Here is a 25625-nt window from a genome sequence, read left to right on the forward strand (position 1 = left end):
TTGAACACTCAACCTTCTTGAAAGATGACATGTCTCCCTAGAATAGGCTCATATATGCCGCAGAGCCCTTCTACTGCAGTGCTTAGCCTTGCAACTCTCTCGGGCTGCTGAAGCACACTCACTCTGTCCCGTGCAATGAGACTAGCCTCGTGGTGTGCAAGAGCTGAGTGGCCAGCGACCTATTGCTTAAGCATAGATAACCATAAATCAGGGGAAGCACCATGTTCTAGTCCTGCAAGCGCCTGGGCAATAACCACCTTGTCTCTCCTAGTTTGGGCCTTAAGCTTACAGACCAACCAAAGAAGCAACACTAATCCACAGCAAAGTGTATCTCCAAATAATATCAATCCCACCCATTCTTTAAAGAAGGAAAATGCTGAGGAGATCCAATTGGGTAATCCTTTGGTCAGGGACAGGTCCAAGCGTGTGGAGTTGACCTGAAGTCTCAATTCCCGAAGGATCTGTTCAAATTCAGCCGTCCAATTCTGTAACATATACTGAGAAAGACTTTTTGACAAATTAGCTGCCCTAGTAAATTTCTCATACTGAATGGAAGTAACACACAATCCCGGAAACTTTTGTTCACATCCCAGCTGAGCTATTTGCCATAATACATCTAGTTGTACCTGGACAAGATCTATGAGTTGATTAACCAGCATGAGACCACCCTGTATCATGACATTAGCTGAGGCCTGTTTATCTATGACTGTAGTCACTGAGGCTGACAAAGTGTTAATGGTGTCAGTCGTCTGGACCTGTCCAGACAGAGCCAAGGCTGTCTGAATCAAGGCCAAACCCAGTTCCTAGTTAGTGGTAAAAAAGCAGGGGAATACTTGAGCATTATACATCACCGGCATTGGGAGTGGAAATGTCGACATTATCCCCCAACGCTGCTCTCTCTTTATTATTGACGCCCTGGACATCACCAAGACGAGGGACATCAGTATTCCCTTGGTCAGTCTGGATTTTTCGGGTGAGTCTTTCTGGTATCCAAAATGGGTTGTCTTCATTCTGTGAGAAAACACAAATAGCTCCCCTGGATCTTATCAAAATAGGATCCGGGCCATACCATTTATTATCAAGGACATTTTTCCATTTAACCATCTCATTGGGCCTATCTGGCTCTGAACAATGACGTTCAGCCGCAGTATGGCCATGAGCATCAATATTTAAAAAATTGAGTGTAAAGAGTGCCATAGACACAGACACTCTTGGTACTCGGGATAGAGTCTCGACTCCCCTCTTCTGCTTTATTAGATAGGCTTTGAGGGTACGATGCGCACGCTCAACAATACCCTGTCCTTGAGGGTTGTATGGAAGTCCAGTCAGGTGGGTCACGTCCATCTGACGGCAGAACTGCTGGAATTTTTGAGATGTATAAGCTGGTCCATTATCAGTCTTAAGGAGTTTGGGTTTCCCCCAAGCACTCCATGCCTCAAGGCAAAGTTGAATCACATGTGAGGCTTTTTCACCTGTTAAAGGTGTGGCAAACATTACACCAGAGCAGGTGTCAATAGAAACATGTAAATATTGATTTCTCCCAAAGGAGGAAATATGCGTGACATCCATTTGTCAGACCTGTAATGGCCTGATGCCACGAGGGTTTACCCCTACATGAGGAGTAGATAAAATTTGACAACAATCTAAAGGCATTATTAAGTAATCAGAATCATTTCCAGTAGAACCAATCCCTCTGGCGGCTCGAGGAATACCAGAGGAAGGAAAAACAGCCATGTAGGCTTGGCAAAATTATTAGTTGAGCTATTCTGTCCCCTTGTGATATAGAAAAAACAACTTGAGGACAAGAACAGAGAACCTGAAGTTCCCCTTTACAATCCTGATCTACAACTCCAGGGTGGACAATAAGACCTTGTAGGCTGCAAGAGCCTGCCTCTGTCTCTCTGGCCACAAAATCTGAGAAGGACTCCTGAGGTCCCTGGACGATCTTTGTTAGTTGTCCAGTGGCTTCACCTGCTCGGGAGAGCGCCTTCCAGGCCCTAATAGCCTTTTCATCTGATTCAGAACTACTAAGAACTGGCTCCTTGAGCTCATCTAGTGATGAGTATAGGCTCCTTCTCCTAGAAGCCTCCGCTAATTGATCTTTTTTCTTTTCCTTCCTTCTAATCTCTCCCCAGGTATTCTTACCTGACCTAAACTTTTCCTCGGGTTCAAGACCCGTGGAAAGGCCTGTATACTTATTTTGTGTACCATATTTCCTCTTTGCTCCTACTCTCTCTCCCCGCTTTACTTCTGATAGATTGCCCTGAATTTCATCCAGAATTTTCAGCCCTACCTTAACCACTTGATAACATATGAAAAGGAACAAAAAGGCTCCTAACACTAGAGAAAGTTCAAGGCCAAACATACCTTGTAAAGCTATTTCCCACTTTACTTCTGATAGACTGTCTTGAATTTCGTTAGAAAGTTCAAGGCCAGGCGTACCTTGTAAAGCTATTTCCCACTTTACTTCTGATAGACTGTCTTGAATTTCGTTAGAAAGTTCAAGGCCAGACTTACCTTGTAAAGCTGTACTCACTGGTACCCCTGTTCCCCAGCTGAAGAGTTCTGAATTCATGCAGTTGAATCCTTCTCAACAGTCTGTTTTACGGGAACACTTCATTACCACCATTCCCCAGCTGAAGAGTTCTGAATCCACGCTGGATCCTTCTCAACAGTCTGTTTTACGGGAACACTTCATTACCGTGACCCGCAGTTCTGGTTCCGGAATGAGGAATCTTCCTTGCGCCGGTGATGGTTAACTCCCGTCCCGAGTTTTTCTTCCCGGGTTTTCGGCACCAACTCTTACACGCGTTCTCGCGACCAGCCAGGAAGAACACAACAAACCAGAATCTTCTGCGGCAAAACTTTATTGCTTACATCTTCAGGAGCAAGAGTGTAAAACCCCCCATTGCTTACATCTTTAGGAGCCAGAGCGCCAGAGCGCCAGAGCGCCAGAGCGCAGAGCAAGAGCTCTATTGTTTACATCTTTAGGAGCAAGAGAGCAAGCCCCCCAAAAAGCCCAAAGCGAAAGCGAAACCCCGTCCCTCTTAAGGAGAGTTATCCTTCGCCTAGGACGTATCACTCCCTGATTGGCTGCAGCCCATGGCCGAATTGTCGTCACGGGGAAGGCGGAGCACATGGGGTGGAGAACTACCTTTGGCACATGCGCAGATTATTTGTTTACCACTTAGAACACAGCTGTCAGCGCCATCTTGTAACGGCGAATGTGGGGGCGGCTTCCCACACTTGATCTCCTTTTGTTTTCGAATTGCTCTGGGTAGGACTTCAAGTATTATTTTGAATAGGTAGGGAGAAAGTGGGCAGCCTTGTCTAGTCCCTGATTTTAATGGGATTGCTTCCAGCTTCTCAACATTTACTTTGATGTTGGCTATTGGTTTGCTGTAGATTGCTTTTATTATGTTTAGGTATGGGCCTTGAATTCCTGATCTTTCCAAGACTTTTATCATGAATGGGTGTTGGATTTTGTCAAATGCTTTCTCTGCATCTAATGAGATGATCATGTGGTTTTTGTCTTTGAGTTTGTTTATATACTGGATTACGTTGATGAATTTCCGTATATTGAACCATCCCTGCATCCCTGGAATGAAACCTACTTGGTCAGGATGGATGATTGTTTTGATGTGTTCTTGGATTCAGTTAGCAAGAATTTTATTGAGTAGTTTTGCATCAATATTCATAAGGGAAATTGGTCTGAAGTTCTCTATCTTTGTTGGATCTTTCAGTGGTTTAGGTATCAGAGTAATTGTGGCTTTATAGAATGAATTGGGTAGAGTACCTTCTGCTTCTATTTTGTGGAGTAGTTTGAGAAGAAGTGGAATTAGATCTTCTTTGAAGGTCTGATAGAACTCTGCACTAGGGCCTAGCAAACACAGAAGTGGATGCTCACAGTCAGCTATTGGATGGATCAGGGCTCCCAATGGAGGAGCTAGAGAAAGTACCCAAGGAGCTAAAGGGATCTACAACCCTATAGGTGGAACAACATTATGAACTAACCAGTACCCCGGAGCTCTTGACTCTAGCTTCATATGTATCAAAAGATGGCCTAGTCGGCCATCACTGGAAATAGAGGCCCATTGGACATGCAAACTTTATATGCCCCAGTACAGGGGAATGCCAGGGCCAAAAAAATGGGAATGGGTGGGTAGGGAAGTGGGGGGGAGGGTATGGGGGACTTTTGGGATAGCATTGGAAATGTAATTGAGGAAAATATGTAATAAAAATATTTAAAAAAAAAAAAAGAACTCTGCACTAAACCCATCTGGTCCTGGGCTTTTTTTGGTTGGGAGACTATTAATGACTGCTTCTATTTCTTTAGGGGATATAGGACTGTTTAGATCATTAATCTGATCCTGATTTATCTTTGGTACCTGGTATCTATCTAGAAATTTGTCCATTTCATCCAGGTTTTCCAGTTTTGTTGAGTATAGTCTTTTGTAGAAGGATCTGATGGTGTTTTGGATTTCTTCAGGATCTGTTGTTATGTCTCCTTTTCACTTCTGATTTCTTAATTAGGATGCTGTCCCTGTGCCCTCTAGTGAGTCTAGCTAAGGGTTTATCTATTTGTTGATTTTCTCAAAGAACCAGCTCCTCGTTTGGTTGATTCTTTGAATAGTTCTTCTTGCTTCCACTTGGTTGATTTTGCCCCTGAGTTTGAGTATTTCCTGCTGTCTACTCTTGGGTCAATTTGATTCCTTTTGTTCTAGAGCTTTTAGGTGTGTTGTCAAGCTGCTAGTGTGTGCTCTCTCTAGTTTCTTTTTGGAGGCACTCAGAGCTATGAGTTTTCCTCTTAGAAATGCTTTCATTGTGTCCCATAAGTTTGGGTATGTTGTGGCTTCATTTTCATTAAACTCTAAAAAGTCTTTAATTTCTTTCTTTATTCCTTCCTTGACCAAGGTATCATTGAGGAGAGTGTTGTTCAGTTTCCACGTGAATGTTGGCTTTCTGTTATTTATGTTGTAATTGAAGATCAGCCTTAGTCCATGGTGATCTGATAGGATGCATGGAAAAATTTCAATATTTTTGTATCTTTTGAGGCCTGTTTTGTGACCAATTATATGGTCAATTTTGGAGAAGGTCCCGTGAGATGCTGAGAAGAAGGTATATCCTTTTTTTTTTTTTTAGGATAAAATGTTCTGTAGATATTTGTTAAATCCATTTGTTTCATAACTTCTGTTAGTTTCACTGTGTCCCTCTTTAGTTTCTGTTTCTACCATCTATCCATTGATGAAAGTGGTGTGTTGAAGTCTCCCACTATTATTGTGTGAGCTGAAAAGTGTGCTTTGAGCTTTACTAAAGTTTCTTTAATGAATGTGGCTGCCCTTGCATTTGGAGCATAGATATTCAGAATTGAGAGTTCCTCTTGGAAGATTTTAACTTTGATGAGTATGAAGTGCCCCTCCTTGTCTTTTTTGATAACTCTGGGTTGGAAGTCGATTTTATTCAATATTAGAATGGCTACTCCAGCTTGTTTCTTCAGACCATTTGCTTGGAAAATTGTTTCCTAGCCTTTCACTCTGGGGTAATGTCTGTCTTTTTCCCTGAGATGGGTTTCCTCTAAGCAGCAAAATGTTGGCTCCTGTTTGTGTAGCCAGTCTGTTAGTCTATGTCTTTTTATTGGGGAATTGAGTCCATTGATATTAAGAGATATTAAAGAAAAGTAATTGTTGCTTCCTGTTATTTTTGTTGTTAGAATTGGCATTCTGTTCTTGTGGCTGTCTTCTTTTAGGTTTGTTGAAGGATTACTTTCTTGCTTTTTCTAGGGAGTAGTTTCCATCCTTGTTTTTGTTTTTGTTTTTGTTTTGTTTTGTTTTCTGTTATTATCCTTTGAAGGGCTGGATTTGTGGAAAGATATTATGTGAATTTGGTTTTGTCATGGAATACTTTGGTTTCTCCATCTATGGTAATTGAAAGTTTGGCCGGGTAAAATAGCCTGTGCTGGCATTTGTGTTCTCTTTGTGTCTGTATAACATCTGTCCAGGATCTTCTGGCTTTCATAGTCTCTGGTGAGGTCTGGTGTAATTCTAATAGGCCTGCCTTTATATGTTACTTGACCTTTTCCCCTTAGTGCTTTTAATATTCTATCTTTATTTAGTGCATTTGTTGTTCTGATTATTATGTGTCGGGACGAATTTCTTTTCTGGTCCAGTCTATTTGGAGTTCTGTAGGCTTCTTGTATGTTCATGGGCATCTCTTTCTTTAGGTTTGGGAAGTTTTCTTCTATAATTTTGTTGAAGATTTTTTGCTGGCCCTTTAAGTTGAAAATCTTCATTCTCATCTACTCCTATTATCTGTAGGTTTGGTCTTCTCATTGTATCCTGGTTTTCCTGGATGTTTTGAGTTAGGATCTTTTTGCATTTTGCATTTTCTTTGATTATTGTGCCCATGTTCTCTATGGAATCTTCTGCACCTGAGATTCTCTCTTCTATCCCTGTATTCTGTTGCTGATGCTCGCATCTATGGTTCCAAATTTCTTTCATAGATTTTCTATCTCTGGCGTTGCCTCTCTTTGGGTTTTCTTTACTGTGTCTACTTCCCTTTATAGCTCTTGTATGGTTTTGTTCAATTCCATCACCTGTTTGGTTGTGTTTTCCTGTTTTTCTTTAAGGACTTTACCTCTTTAGCAGTGTTCTCCTGTATTTCTTTAAGTGAGTTATTAAAGTCCTTCTTGATGTCCTCTACCAGCATCATGAGATATGCTTTAACTCTGGGGTATCCAGGAGTGGCTGAGGTGGGAGTGCTGGTTTCTGATGATGGTGAGTGGTCTCAGTTTCTGTTAGTAAGATTCTTATGTTTGCCTTTAGACATCTAGTAATCTCTGGAGTTAGTTATTATAGTTGTCTCTGGTTAGAGCTTTTTCCTCCTGTGAATCTGTTAGCCTTTATCAGAAGACCTGGGAGACTAGATCTCTCCTAAGTTTCAGTGGTCAGAGTACTCTCTTCAAGCTCCCCTCTTGCCAGGAAGGTGCACAGATATCTGGCGTTCAGACCTGCCTCCTGGCAGAAGATGAAGGCCAGGCCGAAACAGGGCCTGTCCCAGAAGCTGTGTAGCTTTTGTAGTCGGCACTCTCACCTACACAGACTAGTCTTTGAGGGATCCGTGAACCAAGATGGCTCCCCCAGGTGCTCCAGCAAAGCCCTCCCAAGTGGTGCGGACACCTATCTTCTGGCAGGGAAGGTGCCCAGATGTCTGGAGCCTGAAATGGGGTCTGCCCCAGAAGCTGTGTGGCTTTCACCTGTCCCAGGAGCTGTTAGCTTCTGTAGTCCACACTCTCACCTGCTCAAACTAGTCTCTGAAGGGTCTGGGAACCAAGATGGCTCCCCCAGGTGCTCCCGAGATCTTGGATTTTAACTGTAAGAACTTAAGTGTTCTCAGCCCTTTTCTGTAAATGTACTGACGAGTTTTTTTATCCGCTTAACACAAGCAAGAGTCATTTGGGAAGAGGGAAGCTCAATCAAGAAAATGCTCCCCACTGTGTTGAGCTGTGAGCAAGGCTGTGGTACATTTTCTTGATTGGTGATTGATGTGGGAGGGCCCACATGGCTTTATAAAGCCATGGCATACAGTTGGTGCCTCATGATCTGGGGTTCCTGAAGTGTATGTATAAGAAAGCATGCTGAGCAAGAGTTGGGAAGCAGGAAGCAGCACTCCTTCATGGTATCAGCAGCGTTCCTGCCTGGAGGTCCTGCTCTGACCTCCCTGGATGATGAACCACAGATGAAACTCTTTTCCTCCCAAGTTGCTTTTGGTCGTGGTGTTTTATCACAGCAGTAGAAATTCTAAGACGGTAAACCAGGGCTACATTTATGAGTATCCTCAACGGCTTACCATCATTGCTGTTGGGACTAAGCAGGCTTGGGAGGTCATTACCATGCAACACTGGATGCTTTTGGAAAGATTCCCAGGGCAGACCAACAAGGCTGTGAGACCTATTACTGCTACCTTGAATCACGCATAGCTGAGACAATCCCCCTCACAGACTTTTGGGATTGGACACTCTTGGAACATTTTGAAGATATGCCAGTGCTGAAGCCAGAGTTGCTGAGTTCAAAAGACTATGGTTGAAAGTCATAAAACTTGTAGGTCCATCTTCCCAGTGGCTCCTCAAATCCACATGTGGTCATGTTCTCCAGGGCATCTGAAACCCACAGATCATTCAAAGAGCTACCACTACCATTTGCTCCAGATCAAGACTTAATAGCATCATTAAGGACAGCCCATTCCAGATCTGCCTGGTGAATCAGAGTATAACTGTGTCCCCAGTTGTAGATGCGTCAGGAGCAGACAGGTGGTCTCCAGGACAACCATCTCTGGACAGATGTGTTGCCACAAGCCTTTGGAGCCACTGTCTGACCAGCAGCTGCTTAGATATCTGGCTTTCTTCTCTGTACCCACTGACACATGTGCAGAATTCCTAAGAAGGCACCCCCCCCTTTGTCAAATGGCATGGGAGGATGCCTGCTTTGCAAGACAAATACCAGCTGTAGAAAGGGTTCTGTGGTTATCCCCCGTCTGGAGTGGCACTCATGAGGAAAGTAAACATATTATGTAAGAAAGCCAAAGGATGGGATGCTGTCCAGAGTATGCCTGGTGCAGAGCTAGCACCACGTCTGGCCAGATGTTTGTTAGTCCCTAAACTTCATGAGGAACATAACTCTTTATAAATCCATGACACAGAGCCAACGTGGCTACACAGCTCATGGTGCAAAGCCATCTGCTCAATAATTAATTCCCATCGTGCCTCGAGAACTGGGTGGATTTCCTCATCAGGTCTTTATTGGCAAGTGGCTTTGAAACTGGGAAGTCCATGTGTCTTTCTTCCTTTAATAATCCTATTATTAATTTGGGACTGACTGGACAGTAAGTCAGACCCTCACTTATCAGGGAAGCCAGCAAGGTCCCACATGCCCGGTGCCTGCCAAAGGTTCGATGCAGTAGCATCTGGACTCTCCAGTGTATCCTGAGATGGACAATTCACTAGCCCACTTTATTAACCATCTCTCTTCTCTACTAGAATAAGAGCATTGTAAGGCAGAGATGTTTCTTGCAGCTGAACTTGCAGTCACTGGAATTATTATATATTGTACATAGGAAACAGAGTATCAAGTATATATTGTATAGAGATGTGCTAAGTTTTTGTAGATTTGTTTAATGAAATGGTGAATCAATGAATATATGATTGAATGAATAAAGGAATGAATGGTGAGTCAATGAATTGTGATTGAATGAATGAATGAATGAATGCATTGGATTTCTCTGTCTCTGGGTGGACTTGCATAACCTGCAGGTCCTACGGGTTTTATAAATGAGTTTTCTGAGTGAGGAGAATAGGAGATGAGAGAAAAGAGAAGGAAAAAGAGAGGACAATCACGTCTTATCCTGTCTGTAGCACCCAGCACCCAGTAGGCTGCCCTTGTATGTTAGGACTTGTGCACTGATAGGGTGCTCCTGTGTGTGGGCTTCTGTAAAAATTCTTAGTAGTTCATTATGAAATGTGTGTCTTTGTTTCTGTATCCCCTGGAGTCACAAGCAGATTTCCTTAAATAAAGATAGCATTTGCAACATACCAAGAGCCAGCTGCTAAATAGCACCGAAGCCCTCTGATTACACAGAAAATTGCCACATTGGCCCATACATCAGGCCTCTGGGCACCGAACCCAAGCAGAGCCTTGATAAGTCACTGTCTCCAGGACTTCCTCTTCTATCCAGGCACCCTTTGCCTGGGACAGGGAGGGGCTGGGCTTTCTAGAGACGGAGAAGTGCTATGAACATATGCATCCTGCGAGAAGCCCCGTGTGGTTGTTTGACGATGCCAGAGTGAGCAGAGAGTTTGCAGCATATGAACTTTCATGGCCAAGGGACAGCTGGGAGGTGCAGAAAATGTCCATTGTGAGGACATTCCAGGTCTACACGGAGTTTGTCTCAGTCCTTGCTGTGAGATGCAGCAAGAGAGCCACAACCCTTTGCTTTTCGCCGTGAGGTGCCTGTGGCCATGATGTCTAAAGTTACCTGCCAGCACCCACACCCTCATACTTTCAACAGCCCTGTGCCTCCAGGCCATTGGATGGCCGTGCTTGGCCAGTTCCTAGTGATGGCGTTTATTGATTCACCTAGACTTGAAGATTCTCAGAGGACTGCACGCCAAGGACGCTCATCTGTTGTCACAGCTGACATTGGCTGTCTGCCTGGACAGTCTCAGTGAGGCAGAAGGAAAATCAACACTCGCTTGTGTTGTAGGGGGATCGATACCTGTGTGCTCCTTTTCATTCTATTATACCTTGAAATTATGACAGTGCAGTCCACGGTGTATGCCTGGGGCCTCTAAGCATGTGCTAATTATACCCTGAAACATCAATAAGTTAGGTGTGCACTGTCTGCACATGCAAGAAGCATTTGCTTTATCGTTCATGGATACTTTATGGAAAGTCATCTCTTCCTCAATTTTTTTTTCAAGACAGGGTTTCTCTGTATAGCCCTGGCTGTCCTGGAACTCACTTTGTAGACCAGGCTGGCCTCGAACTCAGAAATCCACCTGCCTCTGCCTCCCAAGTGCTGGGATTAAAGGCTTGCGCCACCACTGCCCGGCTTCTCCCTTAATTAAGAGACATTGATATCTAGATATATTTACCTCGGGAGGTCAGTCGCGCCCGTAAACTTAAGTCCGCAGTGTACCATGCAGAATTAGCCTTTCCTCAAGCCCCAGTGAGACAAATGCAATTCCAGAATCACTAGAATAAACATAACATTCATTTTAAGAGTCGGAATGAAACTAATGTTTGTGGCTAGGTGTGCACACAGATACACACTGTGAGACAAATGACAGGGCTGTCCACTGCACAGATCAAACATGTCACCAGCATATCCATCCATGCCCTCCCCACCCCAGTTGACATTCAATATGTTTGTTATTAATCTGTGATTTTCAACTGGATTCTTTTCAAGTGTTCCCATATAAGTTTATGGCCTTTATGAGCCCTGAAGACCTTCTTTGATGGCTTACCACTGTACCACATCCTTTGAGAGTGTCTCACTGTGTAACCCAGTCTAGTCTCTAACTCATGGTCCTCTGCTGCCTGTATGCTGAGACTGCAGCATGCGCCACATGCCTGAGCCCAAACTCCCATTCTTAAAGAACTGGGCCAAGTTGGTATCAGATGGTCTGTTTATTTTAACTTTTGTCTTGCAATGGTAGTATTACAAGGTTTCCAATGGGATGCTGAGGAAGTCCTTCTAGGTCACCTGGCCTTTTGTAGATGTTGTGCATAACAGAATTCATTGGTTCTTCACATCATATTCAAGCCCTCAATGTGTGGTATGATTTGTAAACAGTTAAAATGAAAACAGGAAATGTCTTGGCAGTAAAGCAGCTGTCAGCACTTTCTGTGCCTGTCTGGGATATGCTAAGTGCTGGCTACACTATAATTTCTTGCTAATTAGCACATTCTAAACAGGCATCTTACTTGCTAACCCTCAGTGTGGCCCCAAAACTTGTGTGGCTGCCTAATTGTTTTGAAACTTTAGGGAGACCATTGTGTAAATGCCCGTGGGAAGTGTTTTTGGTGTCTTGGTTGATTTATACTTATGCTTTGGGACTAACATTAATTAAAGTGTCAAAATGTCTATAATCCTTTATGTCAAATCATTTTTTTTCCTTCAAAGTTCAGTTTCTCCAGTTCCCCTTCTCATCTAGGCCGTCTCCAGCTTGATTACTGTAATTCCTTTTATGCTGCTATTCTTAAAGATCTAATTAAGAGAGTGCTGTGACTCTGAGGGTGGTGTGCACATCCAGAGAGAGTGGAGATGGTGATGCCTGCCATTCTGGGTACGCTCTGCATTGATGAGAGATTTGTGCTCCACACCACAGAACACCAGATTTTACAGCTCCTTATTGGCTCTCAAAGGACTGGTGGTTTGAATTCAGAAATGTGCTCCTGGAGTCTGGGTGTTGATAGTTACATATGCCCGGAAAGTGAGGTCACGGCACTGTCATGAGGAAGGGAGAATGGGGCAATTTGTTCTATTTCATTCAAGTTGTCTTCTTTCCAGTAAAGGGGGTTGGTTCAACTCTCCTGTCAGACCCTGGATAGCCCAATATGAAGCTATGAGGTGGGTAAGCATGTGTCCCACATAGAGTCACACTGTATGTATGCTTAGGTGTTCTATGTGGAGTCATATCGTGGATGCTGGCATTTCAAATGGAGCCTCACTGCATGTGTGTGAGCATCCCAGGTATAGCCATGTTGGTGTGGGGGTATCCTGTGTGTGGAAAGAGTGTGTTTCTCTGGAACCACATGAGGGGTGTGTGTGTGTGTGTGTGTGTGTGTGTGTGTGTGTGCACATGCATGTGCAGATGTGTGTACTCTTAGGTATTTCCTAAGAGGCATAGATAGGATTTTCTTCCCCATGATTGAATTTTGTAAATATGTATCGTGTAGTAAGTTGGTAGTAATCTCTAAAGAGGTGAAGGCTTTGGACAAGCTCCAGGTTGCTGTGGTGGTTTTGTTTGTTTGGTTTCAGTTTTGGTTGGTTGGTTGGTTGGTTGGTTGGTTGGTTGGTTGGTTTGGTTTTGGTTTTGGTTTTGATTTGGTTTGGTTTTTTTGTCTTTTCCTGCTCACTAAGGAGAGGGATCATGAGAGGCAGTAGGTAACCATGGCATAATGGCTAGGTTCTGGGTGCTTAGCAGAAACATGGACAAGTGGAGATAGAAGAGGATAGTTTTCCCAAGGTCACAAGAGCACACCATCTCATGTCAGTAGAAAGAGTGACACTGTTATTTCTCAGAGCACCAGGAAGGAGATACATGAAGCCCACCCCTCTGAAGGTGGTGTATGTAGACAATCTTGAGAGATGGCTCAGCTTAGCACCGACCACCATGACTTGTCTTCCATCCTGATTCTACCATTGTAGCTACATGGAGGTGAGCTCCAGATACTGGACCATGTGTGTTGTTTAAAGAATGCTGAGCAATTACAATAATCAATTCAAGACATCAAAATAATAAATATTAAATTGCATCAAAGCAAAAGTCCAGAGCCTTGCAGAGACATGGGACCTAGAAAAATGATTCCTGAAACCAACAGATTAATGGCATAATTCTCATGTGATGTCTGCAGTGTTTATGCTGGGCTGGTTTTATAAACCTGTAAGATTTAAGTGTTTCCAGACCCTTCCTCTGTGTCTGGGGATGTGATATCTATGGTCCCTAGTAGGTTGAATGATACTCAGTGTGGATTGAATGTGAAAATTAGTAATTATAGGTTTTCACTGCAGAACAGTTGACTGCAATTAAAGATACATATATTTGAATTTGCTTTCAAAAAGGCTTACTAGGAAAATATGATAGCTTAAGTAATGTGTGTTTAACCTCTGCAATAAGAAGAATCTCTCTTGGATGTTCTGACTGCAGCCAGAGCCAGTCAAGGATATCCCCTGACACTGCATTACTGGCACCAAGTAGATATTATCTCTGCCCCTCTACACAGGCATCATGGCCCAGCCTGAGTCAGTGAAAGCTGCCAACCTATTTTTTTTTTCTTGTCATTGAAGAAAAGTCACCTCTCCTATCTTCCTGCTAGAGTGTAGCAAGCCCTTCACTGGGTTTTGCAAGAGCCTGTTAATTCCTTAGCTGCCCATGCCCTGGGGTTCCTGCTCTGCAAAGACACCAGTGTCAATATTCCCATCTTTGCCCCATAACAAACATGTTGCCAGGCAAGAAGGCATGGAGTTTGGTTTCTCTGGGCTCTCTGAGGTCTATCCTAGCCGTCCCCATAATTACCATGATGATTTGCTAAAGAGCCATGAAGCAACAAAGTTTTGGTTGTTATATTTTCAAATGTTGGTTTTTTACTTAAACACACTCAGTGAGTCCTGCATTGTGAACTGGGGCATAGGACACTTTCTTGGGCAGGAATGAAGTAGAACTGGAGTGTATCTTCGAATTTCCTAGAAAGGCCAACTGCCAACAAATTTTTCTCAGGAGTTCACCTGATAGGAGATTTAATGTTCTTCAGCATGCTATGACAATATATGTAACTGTTGTAGGACAGACAAATCATTTTAGATGTGTTGAGATATACACTGTGTGTGTGTGAGTGTGTATGTATGTGTGTGTAACAGAGGTCAACTCACCTTATTTTTAAGAGACAGGATCTCTAATCAAATCTGGAGCTCACTGATTTGATGAGACCCCCACCTCCCAGGTTCTAGGATTTAAGCACTATTCCCCACTCCTGGATATTTTTATAAATGGGCTCTTGGGAATCTGATCCAGGTCCTAACACTTGTACGGCACGTGACTTACTCCCTGATGCATCTCCCCAGACCCACATGCAGATTTCTGTTGCTTCTTGATCCCGTGTTCTTCACTATTGGCATCCAGGCTTCCAGTGCTCTGCTGTAGACACTCGATAAGTCACCAGTTTCCAGCCTGTGGGTCACGACCCTTATCTCAGTCCAGAAATACTTCCATTATGATTCATAACAACAGCAAAATTATAGTTATGAAATAGCAGTGAAATAATTTTATGGTTGGGAGTCACCGCAGCATGAGGAACTGTGTGAAAAGGTTACAGCATTAGGAAGGTTGAGAGCTACTGCTATAGATGGTCTTCCCAGGTGGACCTGCCGTTTCCCCTGTGGGCACATGTAAGTGTGCACATGTAGTGCTTAATGTCCTGGATACACTACAAACTAGTAAGAGCTTAATGAAAAGAAGACTCTAAATGAAAGCACTCTAGTTTAGTCTTCTCAAACGTGGCAAGACCCGTGCTGACCAATATTGCCAAAGCTGAGAGCCAGGAGGCAGTGTGATTTGCCTGGACACATATGTCCCCACACGTGACGTCAGAGCGTAAGAGTCATATCGAGAGACAGAATGGTTAGCCCCTCTGAGGTCATCAGCCTGGTCACTATTGACATTCAGAATGAAGTCCATTTTGGGGAGTGAATTTATCTAAATATCCAGAGGTTTCAGCAGCACCAGACCCCATCTGGGGTGTGCCATAGCACCACAGCTCTACCCTCAAAAAACATCACCAGATATTCCAAGATCCCCCAAGGGAAAGAATAAACAGGATCACCACAGCTGTGGACATCTGTCCTTCCAACGGGGAAGGGTGGGAGACCCAGGAAACTCCATGATGATAGGACCCTCCTTGCCTGCCACTTGACCAAGTGCTTCGGCACCTTTCTCTGACCCACAGTACATGAGCTGGCTAACAGGCCAGTGGCCAGCATCTCAGAGAGATCTGCTATGCCTAAATCTCACTCAAGTTCACAAGTGAGAAGAGCAAACTTAGAAATAGTGGTACCTGACAGGTGTGTTCTGTATCTTTGCATGTGCATGAAAGACACGGCTTGGCTCTGTTCCTAAGAGTGTCACTGGGTGGGCTGGTACCTCTCCCAGGTCAGTACATGTACATTGCTGCCTTCTTCTAACCCAGCTAAAATCTGACCAGAGACCAGAGGCAAGGCAAGGGACACTGGTGCCAGCCATACCATGGAGACTTTTTCCTGGGTTTTCTATAGCTCTGGGTTTTCAAATACAGATTCAGATCATCAGTAGCTGTCAAAAAAGAAAGGAAAAAAAAAAACCTGTGTGGCCCATTGGAAGAAGCCATCATAGAGGTCAGCTGGCATCAGTGACTTCTGACCATCTCTCAGCGGCCAGCAGACGGATCCTCTTTGTTTTCCCCCCTAGCCTGTGTCCTACTCCCAGAAGCTGCCTGTGACCAGGCCTGATAAATCCATGTGGAAAAAGCCCGGCTCACTGAAAGCTTTCCTTCTATGTGCTCGACGGGGTGACCTTCCTTCTCACACTGACCTCTGAACCGGATCCTATTACATAGCTCTCCCTGTTATCCTGTCTGTATGTTCTGTGCCCTCCTGAATATCCACACAACTCCATGAGGACTCAAAGAGGCCAAAGGCAGTGCCCACCAGCAGGATGTTTCCAGCCACTGCCGGCCTCTCTAGGCTCTCTCAGCTAGACCTTGGCTCATCCAGTAATCTCACATGGGGGCTGGCAGTGTTTCTACCCTGTCTCAAACATGTTGTGAATGAGCTTTAAAATGTTTAGGTGTTTGCCTTTTGCCTTCATTATCCGAGAAATGCAGAACAATTCTCAAAAAAAAAAATTATAGAAAAACCATCACCTTTCTGGGCATGTGGCTTTTCTCTGTCTGTGTCCCACACTGAGAGCCCAGCATTCCCATGCAGATGCTAAGCTCAGGGATTCTCATGGAATTCTACTTGTGACTTTGGCTGCACTGTGAGGTTGGTGGGTCTTTGGCAAATATGGGCTGGATGTCAGATGTAGAGGAAACCAAGATCAGTGTGTCCCAGACTGAAGAGAGCCAGACTCCAATGAATCCCTTAAGAAGATAAACTGGGATGCTGGTCTTTGGTGGATGGATTCAGGAAAGACCTGGGGAGGCAACACTGGACAGAGCCGCAGTAGAGACAGGGTCGTGGGGGGGCAGGGGGAGCAAAGAAAACAGTCTAAGGAGAAGTGGTAGAGTAGGAAGACAGCATAAGTGTGGTGGGGAAGTGGGATGGGAGGTGTAGGGAGACAGGGTACAGAGGTAGGGGGATTGAGGCCAAGCACAAAGGTAGGGCTGGGTGGTGCGGTGAGAGAAGGCTCTGGTAGCTTCTGGGGAGGGTGGGGTAAGACCTGGGGCAGAGCAGTTGTTCAAGAGCCTGAAACTTCCACCCAGCACAGGGATCTAGTTATGTGGCCCTCAGACTCTAGGACCAGAGAAAAGAGGAACAAAGGAGATACCACACATATGTCTCCATCATTCACACCTTTGAAGTAATTTACTGTGAGGCAAGCAAGAGCTGGGATTCCAGGAGACACCCAGAGAATCTCCAAGTGGGATACGTCCCCCAGAATGAACCACATTGAGAAGACAGTGCTGCAGACAGTAGCACGTGCTTTCCATGCTTGGCATCATGGGATCAAGGGGATGGAGGAGGATGAGTGAGTCTCAGGGTGTTTGTAAAAGGTAGCCATGGAAGATGCCAGTGTGTGAACATCGGCAGAGGGTGGAGACACAGAGAGCAGTGGGTGGAGACACAGAGAGCAGTGGGTGGAGACACAGAGAGCAGTGGGTGGAGACACAGAGAGCAGTGGGTGGAGACACAGAGAGCAGTGGGTGGAGACACAGAGAGCAGTGGGTGGAGCAAGAATCTCACCATGCACATCTCTGAATCTGAAAATGTGGAATGCTTTTAGTTTAATAACTCTCTTTAGATAGATCCACATTAACAACAAAAAAAAAAAACTCAAAGAAAATCTCTTTTCTATTATGTGTGTGTGTGTGTGTGTGTGTGTGTGTGTGTGTGTGTGTGTGTGAATAAAAGAAAAGGAAAGGAAAGGGGGGATTCAAGGTACTTTTTCTGTGGCAGAAAAAAACTTAGCCTGATTTGTGACACCCAGCTCTCAACCAGCTTCTTTTTAAATTATTATTATTATTATCATTGTTATTATTATTATTATTTATTGGATATTTTCTTTATTTACATTTCAAATGTTATCCCCTTTCCCAGTTTCTCCCCTCCCACAAACCCCCTATCCCATCCTCCCTCCCCCTGCTTCTATGAGGGTGTTCCTCCACCCACCCACCCACTCCCACCTCCCTGCCCTCGATTCCCCTACACTGGGGCATCTGTGGAGCCTTCACAGGACCAAAGGCCTCTCTCTCTCTACCAGCTTCTCTCCTGACTCTTGCCACCGTTCCCTTTAAACTGCATTCCCACTCATCGGCATTATGTGCTGCCATGGTGAGCTCACTTCACTTTATTTGTGAGTGTTAAATAACAGCTACTCATTATGAAGAAATGTAGGAAATACAATCAGAAGAGAGAAAATTGCAAATACTGTCACTCACTGTGCAATAAATGTGACTGACATTTTCAATGTGCCCTGGTTTCTCACACCAGTGATTCCCTATGTGTGCATTTCATGTTTGTCTCTGATTTGGGACCCCGCCTGCTTCCCTCACCTGGTGTGGTAAAAGGGGTGTTGGCACAACATGGTGACCTTCATGAAATCAGTGGTATAGAAGTGTTCTGTTTCACACATACACACACACACATACATTTTCACACATACTTACATTCAGATGCGCGCACACACACACATGCACACTCACACATACATTCACACACGCACATACATTTTCTTACACACATGTTCACTCACACACATGCACACTCACACACATGCACACCCACACACACACACACATTTTTTAACTTATATGCTAGATTCTTTAGGTGCTTTTATGATTTTCCTTTTGTTACACATATATCCATACAGATATCTTTAAATACAACAGAATCTTGTCCACTCGCCTGACTTTTTCGGGCCAGATGCCCAGAAACAGCCTAACTGAGCTGCGTATCAGAGCTGTAGACCAGCTCAATGGAGGATTTCCCCTGACTAGGCCTTCTTCTCTTACAGCTGTCTCCTACACAAATTACAAGAAGACGCCTCCCCCGGTGCCTCCACGGACCACCTCCAAGCCTCTGATCTCTGTGACGGCCCAGAGCAGCACGGAATCGACACAGGATGCCTACCAGGACAGCCGTGCCCAGAGGATGTCCCCCTGGCCCCAAGATAGCCGTGGCGGCCTCTACAACTCCATGGACAGTCTAGACAGCAACAAGGCCATGAATTTGGCTCTGGAAACAGCTGCAGCCCAGCGCCACGCGGCGGACACCCAGAGCAGCTCCACACGGAGCATCGACAAGGCGGTCCTGGCATCCAAGGCTGAAGAGCTCCTGAAAAGTCGCTGCTCCTCCATCGGGGTCCAGGTACTCTCCCTTGACCACCCTCCCTGGCGCCTGCACAGGCTGAGTCAAAAACCAAGTCACAGCCCCAAGTGTTTGGCCCCTTAACAGAAGCAGGGCAGTAAATGATGCTGAGAGACCATATGTGCCTGCCACAGCATGAGAGACCCCAGGACAGAGCCCAGGGAGGTGAGACTCATGTACTTCCCTCACACACACTACCTAATGGTCCTCAGGACTGACAGCTAGGAAGATGGTTTGGAGAGGTTGTCCAGATGTCTATAACAGGGGTGATGAACTTGTTGAAAACACATCAGCCCTCGTGGAGTATTGGGAATAAAGAGGCAGACAGACCCAAGTGCTGTGAGTTGAGCATGTGACCAACTGGAACAGTGTGCAGCTGGGCTCTTCCTCTTGGCCTTCTGTCCCAGAGGCCTCTACACACAGGAGCAGTATCCTGTAGTGTCAGCCGTGCAAGGGTATCCCACCATCCCATTATCCTCCCTGCTCCAAGCCTGGCTGGCCCTCCCACTCCTCAGTTGACTCAGAGAGCTTGACTCAGGTGCATTGAAGCACACATAATACAAAAAATAGGGCTCTGTCTCACAAACGGCATCAGGTGACCTCCTCTAAGCCCTAGCAGACACAGTTGCGGAAGCCAAGCTTTGCCAACGTAGGTTTGCCTCTTGCTTCTGCGCCTCAGCTCAGCCTGTGTGGCAGGTTTTAAAATCATAGTGATTAATTCTCCACACATACATCCTGCAAAGGAGGAAGTTCACAGAGCTGGAAGGGTTGGTTCCACATAGGACTGGGGGGACAGGAAGAAACCCAGGGGGGTGTCGGCCCACTGGCCTGGGTCCTTGAGCCAGGTCTCCACACTGTGGCTTCGTTGGTTTTTTTAGGATTCTGAATTCCCCGATCATCAACCCTACCCAAGGTCAGATGTAAGTACCAACCCTCTCCAAATCCAAGCTCGCATGAAGTTTTTTCTCTCTCTTCTTTGGACTCTTCATATGACTGCTCTCGTCACCTCTCTGTCCAGGCTCTATGTGCCAGGCACTCTGTTGGGTGCATCACGCTGTTGCACAGAACCCTTGACAACCCCTAGGAAATACCTCAGCCCCCACTCCAGGGGAAGACACAATTTGCAAGCCTGAGGAATTCTAGCAACTGTGGAAGCACGGGACGTGGCCATTCCTCTGTCCGTAGTTAGACCCAGAGTTCTCCAAATACATGAGCACATAATCACTACCAGGCTTCCAAGCTCCCCGTGGTATTCATAGCCAAAGTTGTCTGTCAGTGGCCCACGATAGGACTGAGGATGGAGACTCAGCCTCTGTGCGGCTAAAAGTGCCCGATACAATTCACAAAGTTGGGCTATCATACTCCAAAGGGAGACAACACTTCATGCTGCCTCCTCAGAGCTGGGCTGCCACCTGAACTCACACACATTCTCTCCCCCTCACAGCTGGGCCCCACACACCTCTGGCCCACTCCTATTTACAAGAGCTATCCTCCCTCACTCTGTTGCGTGGAGGCTGGGCCTGTGCCTCCTGCCTCTTGGTACCCCAGCACCTAGCACAGTGCCCGGCACATAGAGAGCTCTCAGTTCATGTTAAGTATGGAGTGGATGGCTGTGTTAGTGGCGAGTGCTTGGTGGACAGATGTGTGAACATCAAGATGCCGGTTAGTAAACTCATTCAACTTCCTTTTTCAGTGGGAGAAAGGAAAAAAAAACAAAAAGAAACAAACAAACAAACAAACAAACAAAAACCCACCATGACATGAGCCCAGAAAGCCACTGCTGTGTAAATAAAATCAACTGGAAGGCTAAAATGAAAATGTAGTGGAAGAGACATGTTAGGATAACAAGGGGTATGACCTGACCTCCACTCCACCAGTAAGAATGAAGGCTCAGAAATGGCCCTTTAAGCAAGCGGAAGTATATTCATTTGTGGACAGTGCCAGTGCCTGAGGGACGCTCGGGCTGACGTAAACAAGTAAATAAGCTGTGTCATATCCCTAGCTCTATGACTTGTCTTTACTTAACCCTCATTAATGACCCTGTGGACCACGTGTCATTATTCCCAACCAAAGGAGGGGAAACAGGTGACCAGGGAGGATGTGTGCCTTGCCTGAGACTGCCTGGCTAGGAGTGCCACTGTAATGGATAGAGCCCCGCAGGTGGCTTCCCACAGCCCAGGCTGCCCAGAGAATTTAAACTAAATTGGGAAGCCATTCTGTACCAGGGGAGTGTTCCTTAGCATTACTCATAAACTACTGTGATTATCCATCCTGCCTGACCCAGAAACAGAAGCCAGACTTACTCTGTCCTTGGCTTATAGAGAAGGGTCCATAACATGGTGCCAAGCACTAAAGGACACCACGTCCTGTCTCGCCCAAACCCCTATCCAATTACCCTGAACCCCCCTTGTCTGGGGACTCTTGAGAAGAGCCACGTGAATGTAGACAGCCCACAATTGGTAAATGTTGCCCTCTCTGCTGAGCATTATGACCCATTGGCCCCTGGAGTAACGACTCCTAGTCTGCAAGTATCGCATGACCCTATACAGCCAAGACTAGGATCCAGGGACATGGAGAGATGGCCCGGTGATTAAAAGCATGTACTGTTCTTGCAGAGGACAGGAACATGTCAGCCAACTCACAACAGCCTGTAGCAGCTCTGAGAGATCCAACACCTCTGGGCTCTACAGCCGTACACTGCACTCACTTGCACGTATGCACAGAAAGGCCCAGCGTATACATAATTAAAAGAATACTTTTTAAAGACAAGACCCTAGGATCTCAATGGAGCCTGCTGGACTCTGCACCGTGTGGTTTCTGTAACAGTCTTTACATGACCACGCTGTCACCCTATCGTCCCTTTCCTTCCCACCCAGCTTAGAGCACCATACTTCCTGGATGGTTGGACTCTGCATGGTAGATTCAGCCTTAGGACCACATGGCCAGCTCTTGAGCGCTCTGAACTTTAAACCAGATCCTCAAGCTGACATCCCAGTCCTGGGATGAGAAGAAGAGGCTGAGTCCTCTGAAGTTGCCTACGCAGGTCCTCAGACCTGGAGCTGTCTGTCACCTGGCTCCCTTCCCTCTTTACCGTGCCAGGCCTGCGTAATCCTTTTTGTTTGTTTTGTTTTGTTTTTTGTTTTTGTTTTATCAGGTGATGGAGTGTCTGTTGTACAAAGGTCTTCATTTTGTGTGGGTGTGTGTGCTTTGTGAATCTACCTCAGTAGGAGGCAGAAAGCCTTCAGTTCCACCGTTCCACCGGCCTGAGCATACCCATGCTGTGGGAACAATAGCCACAAGATGCCACAATGAGGAGCACCTCCAGAAGCCTTTGTGACTATTCCTGTGGAGGGTCCTGTTGTGTATCCTACACTGCACCCCGCACCTGGCACAACCACACACACACACACACACAGCTTCAACTGCTGTTAGTTGGAACCCCCAAGCTCCTCACTTAAACATCCTATATAGCTCCTGGACTTAGAATGGGCTCCTGAAGGAAACAATGAGTTTATCTCAAAAGCTCCCCATCTGCTTCACTGTAAGGAAGGCTTCCAAGATGGCGCCCAAGGGGCTTGTTTGGAGATCTGCACCTCCAGGTGGGAGTTCAGGTGTACTACTGAGCGTCCTCAATGCTCCAGGGCTTGCATCTCAGGATGCAACAGTTCAGGCTCAGACTAAGGCGGCTTTGCTGCAGTGAGGTGCCAAGCCTGGTCTGGTGAGAGAGAAGAACTGGGCACAGGAGAGAAAGCCTTAGGCTTTTGCCCGATGGCTACCACTCTTGGGCCTGCACACATCCATATCATGTGTGCACACATGCACATACTCAGAGGTACATGTAGAGAGTCTCCACAAGATTCCTTAGACTTCAAGGAGATCGTACCGACAGGCACTTTTCCCTTTTCCCACCCTATCCTGATGGCTCCCTCTAATGACTTCCCTCTGTATATAGCCCAGCAAGAACTGAGAGTCGTGTGCCTGGAAGTAGAAAGGTGCCTGTCAGTCACCTCCGTTACGTGCTCATGCGACATTCTTCACTGCCAACTGGGGAACCCCTACCACCACCACCCCATACAGATTCTGCTTCCAGAGTTACCCAGAAGGACTTCACTGATTCATCCTTCTCTTGATTAGATTTCGTCACATACAGATCTCATAGACAGACATTCTGCACACTGTTTTAAATTTATTCACACTGGTGAGCACATTTCTTCAGGAGGCAACATGTTTTCTCTCTCCTGTTGATCACAGTAGCTCTTCTCTACCTTGCATTTCTCTTCTGGGGGCTCCGGGTGTTGGTAGACCTTGAGCTCCTTTTGGACACATGCTGTCAAGCCCTTCAGCCTTCGCCTTCCACCACAGATAGATAGCTTCATTGCCTTTTCGTATAGTTTCAGATGACAACTTCTATTGAATTGGCCAATCTCTTCAGTGTGTGTCTCTTTAACTTAACTCTCCTGAGGGTCCTTGATGGCACTGAGAAGACATGGAGTTTGCTGAAAGCAAATCTCCCTGGCTGTTCTTTGTCCTGGAAGGTTGGCTATATCCATGTTTTTAAACAAGGAAGCAAAGATTCAAGAGAGCTAAAGAGATTTTCCTAGTGTTTGTACCACTAGCTTGAAGCACACCTGAAAGGGTGCAGAAGCTCTGCCTCTCTCGGTCACCCTAAAAGTGACTTACTTACATTAGAAAGAAAAAAAAATGACAGGTTGAGGGGCTCTCACTCCTTAATCACTATTTAAGATCTCTCTCTCCCTCTCTCTCTCTCTCTCTCTCTCTGTGTATGTGTGTGTGTCTATCATATGTGTGTATGTATGTATGTGTATATGCACAACGAAAGTATATGTATGTCTCCCAACACTATGACTAATAATGGCCTGCTGATCCATGCATTTTAGTCTAATTCCATCAAAAGCATTTTTGATGTTTTTAACTTTACAACTATCATTTAAATAACTGCAGGGCATCCGTCATCATGACTGAACAGCGATTTACGGAAGAGCCCTTTCTCAGCCTCTATTTTCCCATAATTCCCCTTATAAATAATACTATGGTGCAGACCTCACACGGGTCAGAGTGCATCACTCTTTCAGCTGCATTCTGGGGAGTGAAGTAAATTAGACAACTGTTTTCAATATTTGTATGGCAGAAATGTGTACTGTTTCCACTTCAAAGTCTCTCTGAGAGGACACATTGAATGTATGTCACTCACTTTACATGTCTCAAATTTAGCAGTATAAACCCAGACATGAAGGCACATGCCTAGGTAGATAGGTAGGTACATGGGGGTCGGGGGGACTCAACAACCATAGGTCATATGAGATATTCCCAAAAGTTTGCCCAGGTATAATCATTAACAATCTGGTCTGGTAGAAAGCTAGAAACAACCAAATTAACCCTCCATTGAAGACTAAATAAGTAAATTAGATTGCATTCATAACAGAAATCTATATAATTAAAACACAAAGCATGACTAGGATGGAGTTCAATAATAGCGTATTTGCCTAGTATATAAATATAGATTAGGTAGGTAGGTAGATAGATAGATAGATAGACAGACAGACAGACAGACAGACAGACAGATAGAGCAAGCCCCTGGATTCTAACCCGAGAAAAATAAGTGCATGAATGAATGAATAAATGGCAGCTCTCTGTGCTGACACATTATTTTAAACATACTAGTTTATATTCAGGTCTTTTGTTTGAATATCAATATCTACATGTCCAGTAAAGTATATACAATTCAATGGGACTGTGGGAACCACTTACAAACAGGAGGCAGAATGGTGGCCCCTAACAAGAAGGCCAGGCTATCTTTCCAGATTTCTTCCTCCACTCGACCCTTCTCTCCTTCCAGCTGTCGGAACCAGCAGCACCGATCCTGTCCACCCTTTGATTAGAAATTCAAGAGCTCTGAGACTCCCATGGTCGTGAGGGGCAGAAATCAGAGCTCTGAGGTCACAGGCTCCTGGGCTGGAATCCTGGCACTGCATACAATGAGCTGCATGCCCTCTGGCAAGGAACTCCCCTTCCTAGGTTCTCTAGGAACACCCTGAGGTCTTTGTGGGGACAAAGTGATAAAGCTTAAGACACTGAACCAGTATCTGACTCCTGGTCAATCAAATCACACAGATACACAACCACCACATCCTGTGGCCTATGGGGCCTGGAGGTGCAGCCACAGATCACAGACCAGCCTGGGGCAGTGGTTTCTCCTCCCAAACACACAGGGTACACTGTCAAGGGGTTGACTGCTTTGTCCTTCCTGGTAGTGACTTAAATTTTTAAGAAAATGTGTTTTTATATTATGGTATTTGAATGTGCGCTTAACAGTCCTATAGCTCTGTCAGATGATGCTTTGAGTAAAGAGGATGCCGGCTGGCACCTGGAAAGATCTCCACAGCGTTACCGGCCTTGGCCTCACAGAATTTCCTACACGGGGTTCTATTACATAGCAGTTTCCCATTGCTGACAGTCACGAAATGCCTGGTGGGTTTGAGAGAACTTAGCGACGGGGCCACGGTGAGGAGTCTCTTCAGGATGCCTGTCTCTGTCGTCACCTTGAGCAGCCTCCTGGCCATCCCAGCAGCCACGAGGCTTCCTCGTCCCCGTCCCCCCCCCCAGGTGCTCTCGTCCCTTCCTGTGTCATTCTGTGTGCGGCTGCAGCCCTCAGTCCTCTCTCTTAAATTGCTTATCTGTCATTGTTAGCTGTGTTTGGCTCACACTGTCCTCACCTTCCTCACTGCAGAGAGTGATAAACCCGTCCACGTCATGTAATGATGCAGCCCAGA

General features: G+C 45.5%; 1 protein-coding gene across 8 annotated transcripts in view; it reads left to right on the top strand.

Annotated features, from left to right (window-relative positions):
* The window catches only part of Dlgap2 (DLG associated protein 2), a 757651-nt gene that overhangs the window by 708086 nt on the left and 23940 nt on the right, over positions 1-25625 (top strand). For 7 of the 8 annotated variants that reach the window (NM_172910.3, NM_001145965.1, XM_006508781.4 and 4 more), the window contains 2 exons: positions 18482-18834; positions 19713-19754. In NM_172910.3, coding sequence (NP_766498.2) covers positions 18482-18834; positions 19713-19754 — 395 coding nt within the window. The remainder of the gene's footprint in view (positions 1-18481; positions 18835-19712; positions 19755-25625) is intronic. The other variant, XM_006508783.4, reaches the window with a different exon arrangement.

The sequence above is a fragment of the Mus musculus genome, chromosome 8 (genome assembly GCF_000001635.26).
Source record: "Mus musculus strain C57BL/6J chromosome 8, GRCm38.p6 C57BL/6J".
NCBI lineage: Eukaryota > Metazoa > Chordata > Mammalia > Rodentia > Muridae > Mus > Mus musculus.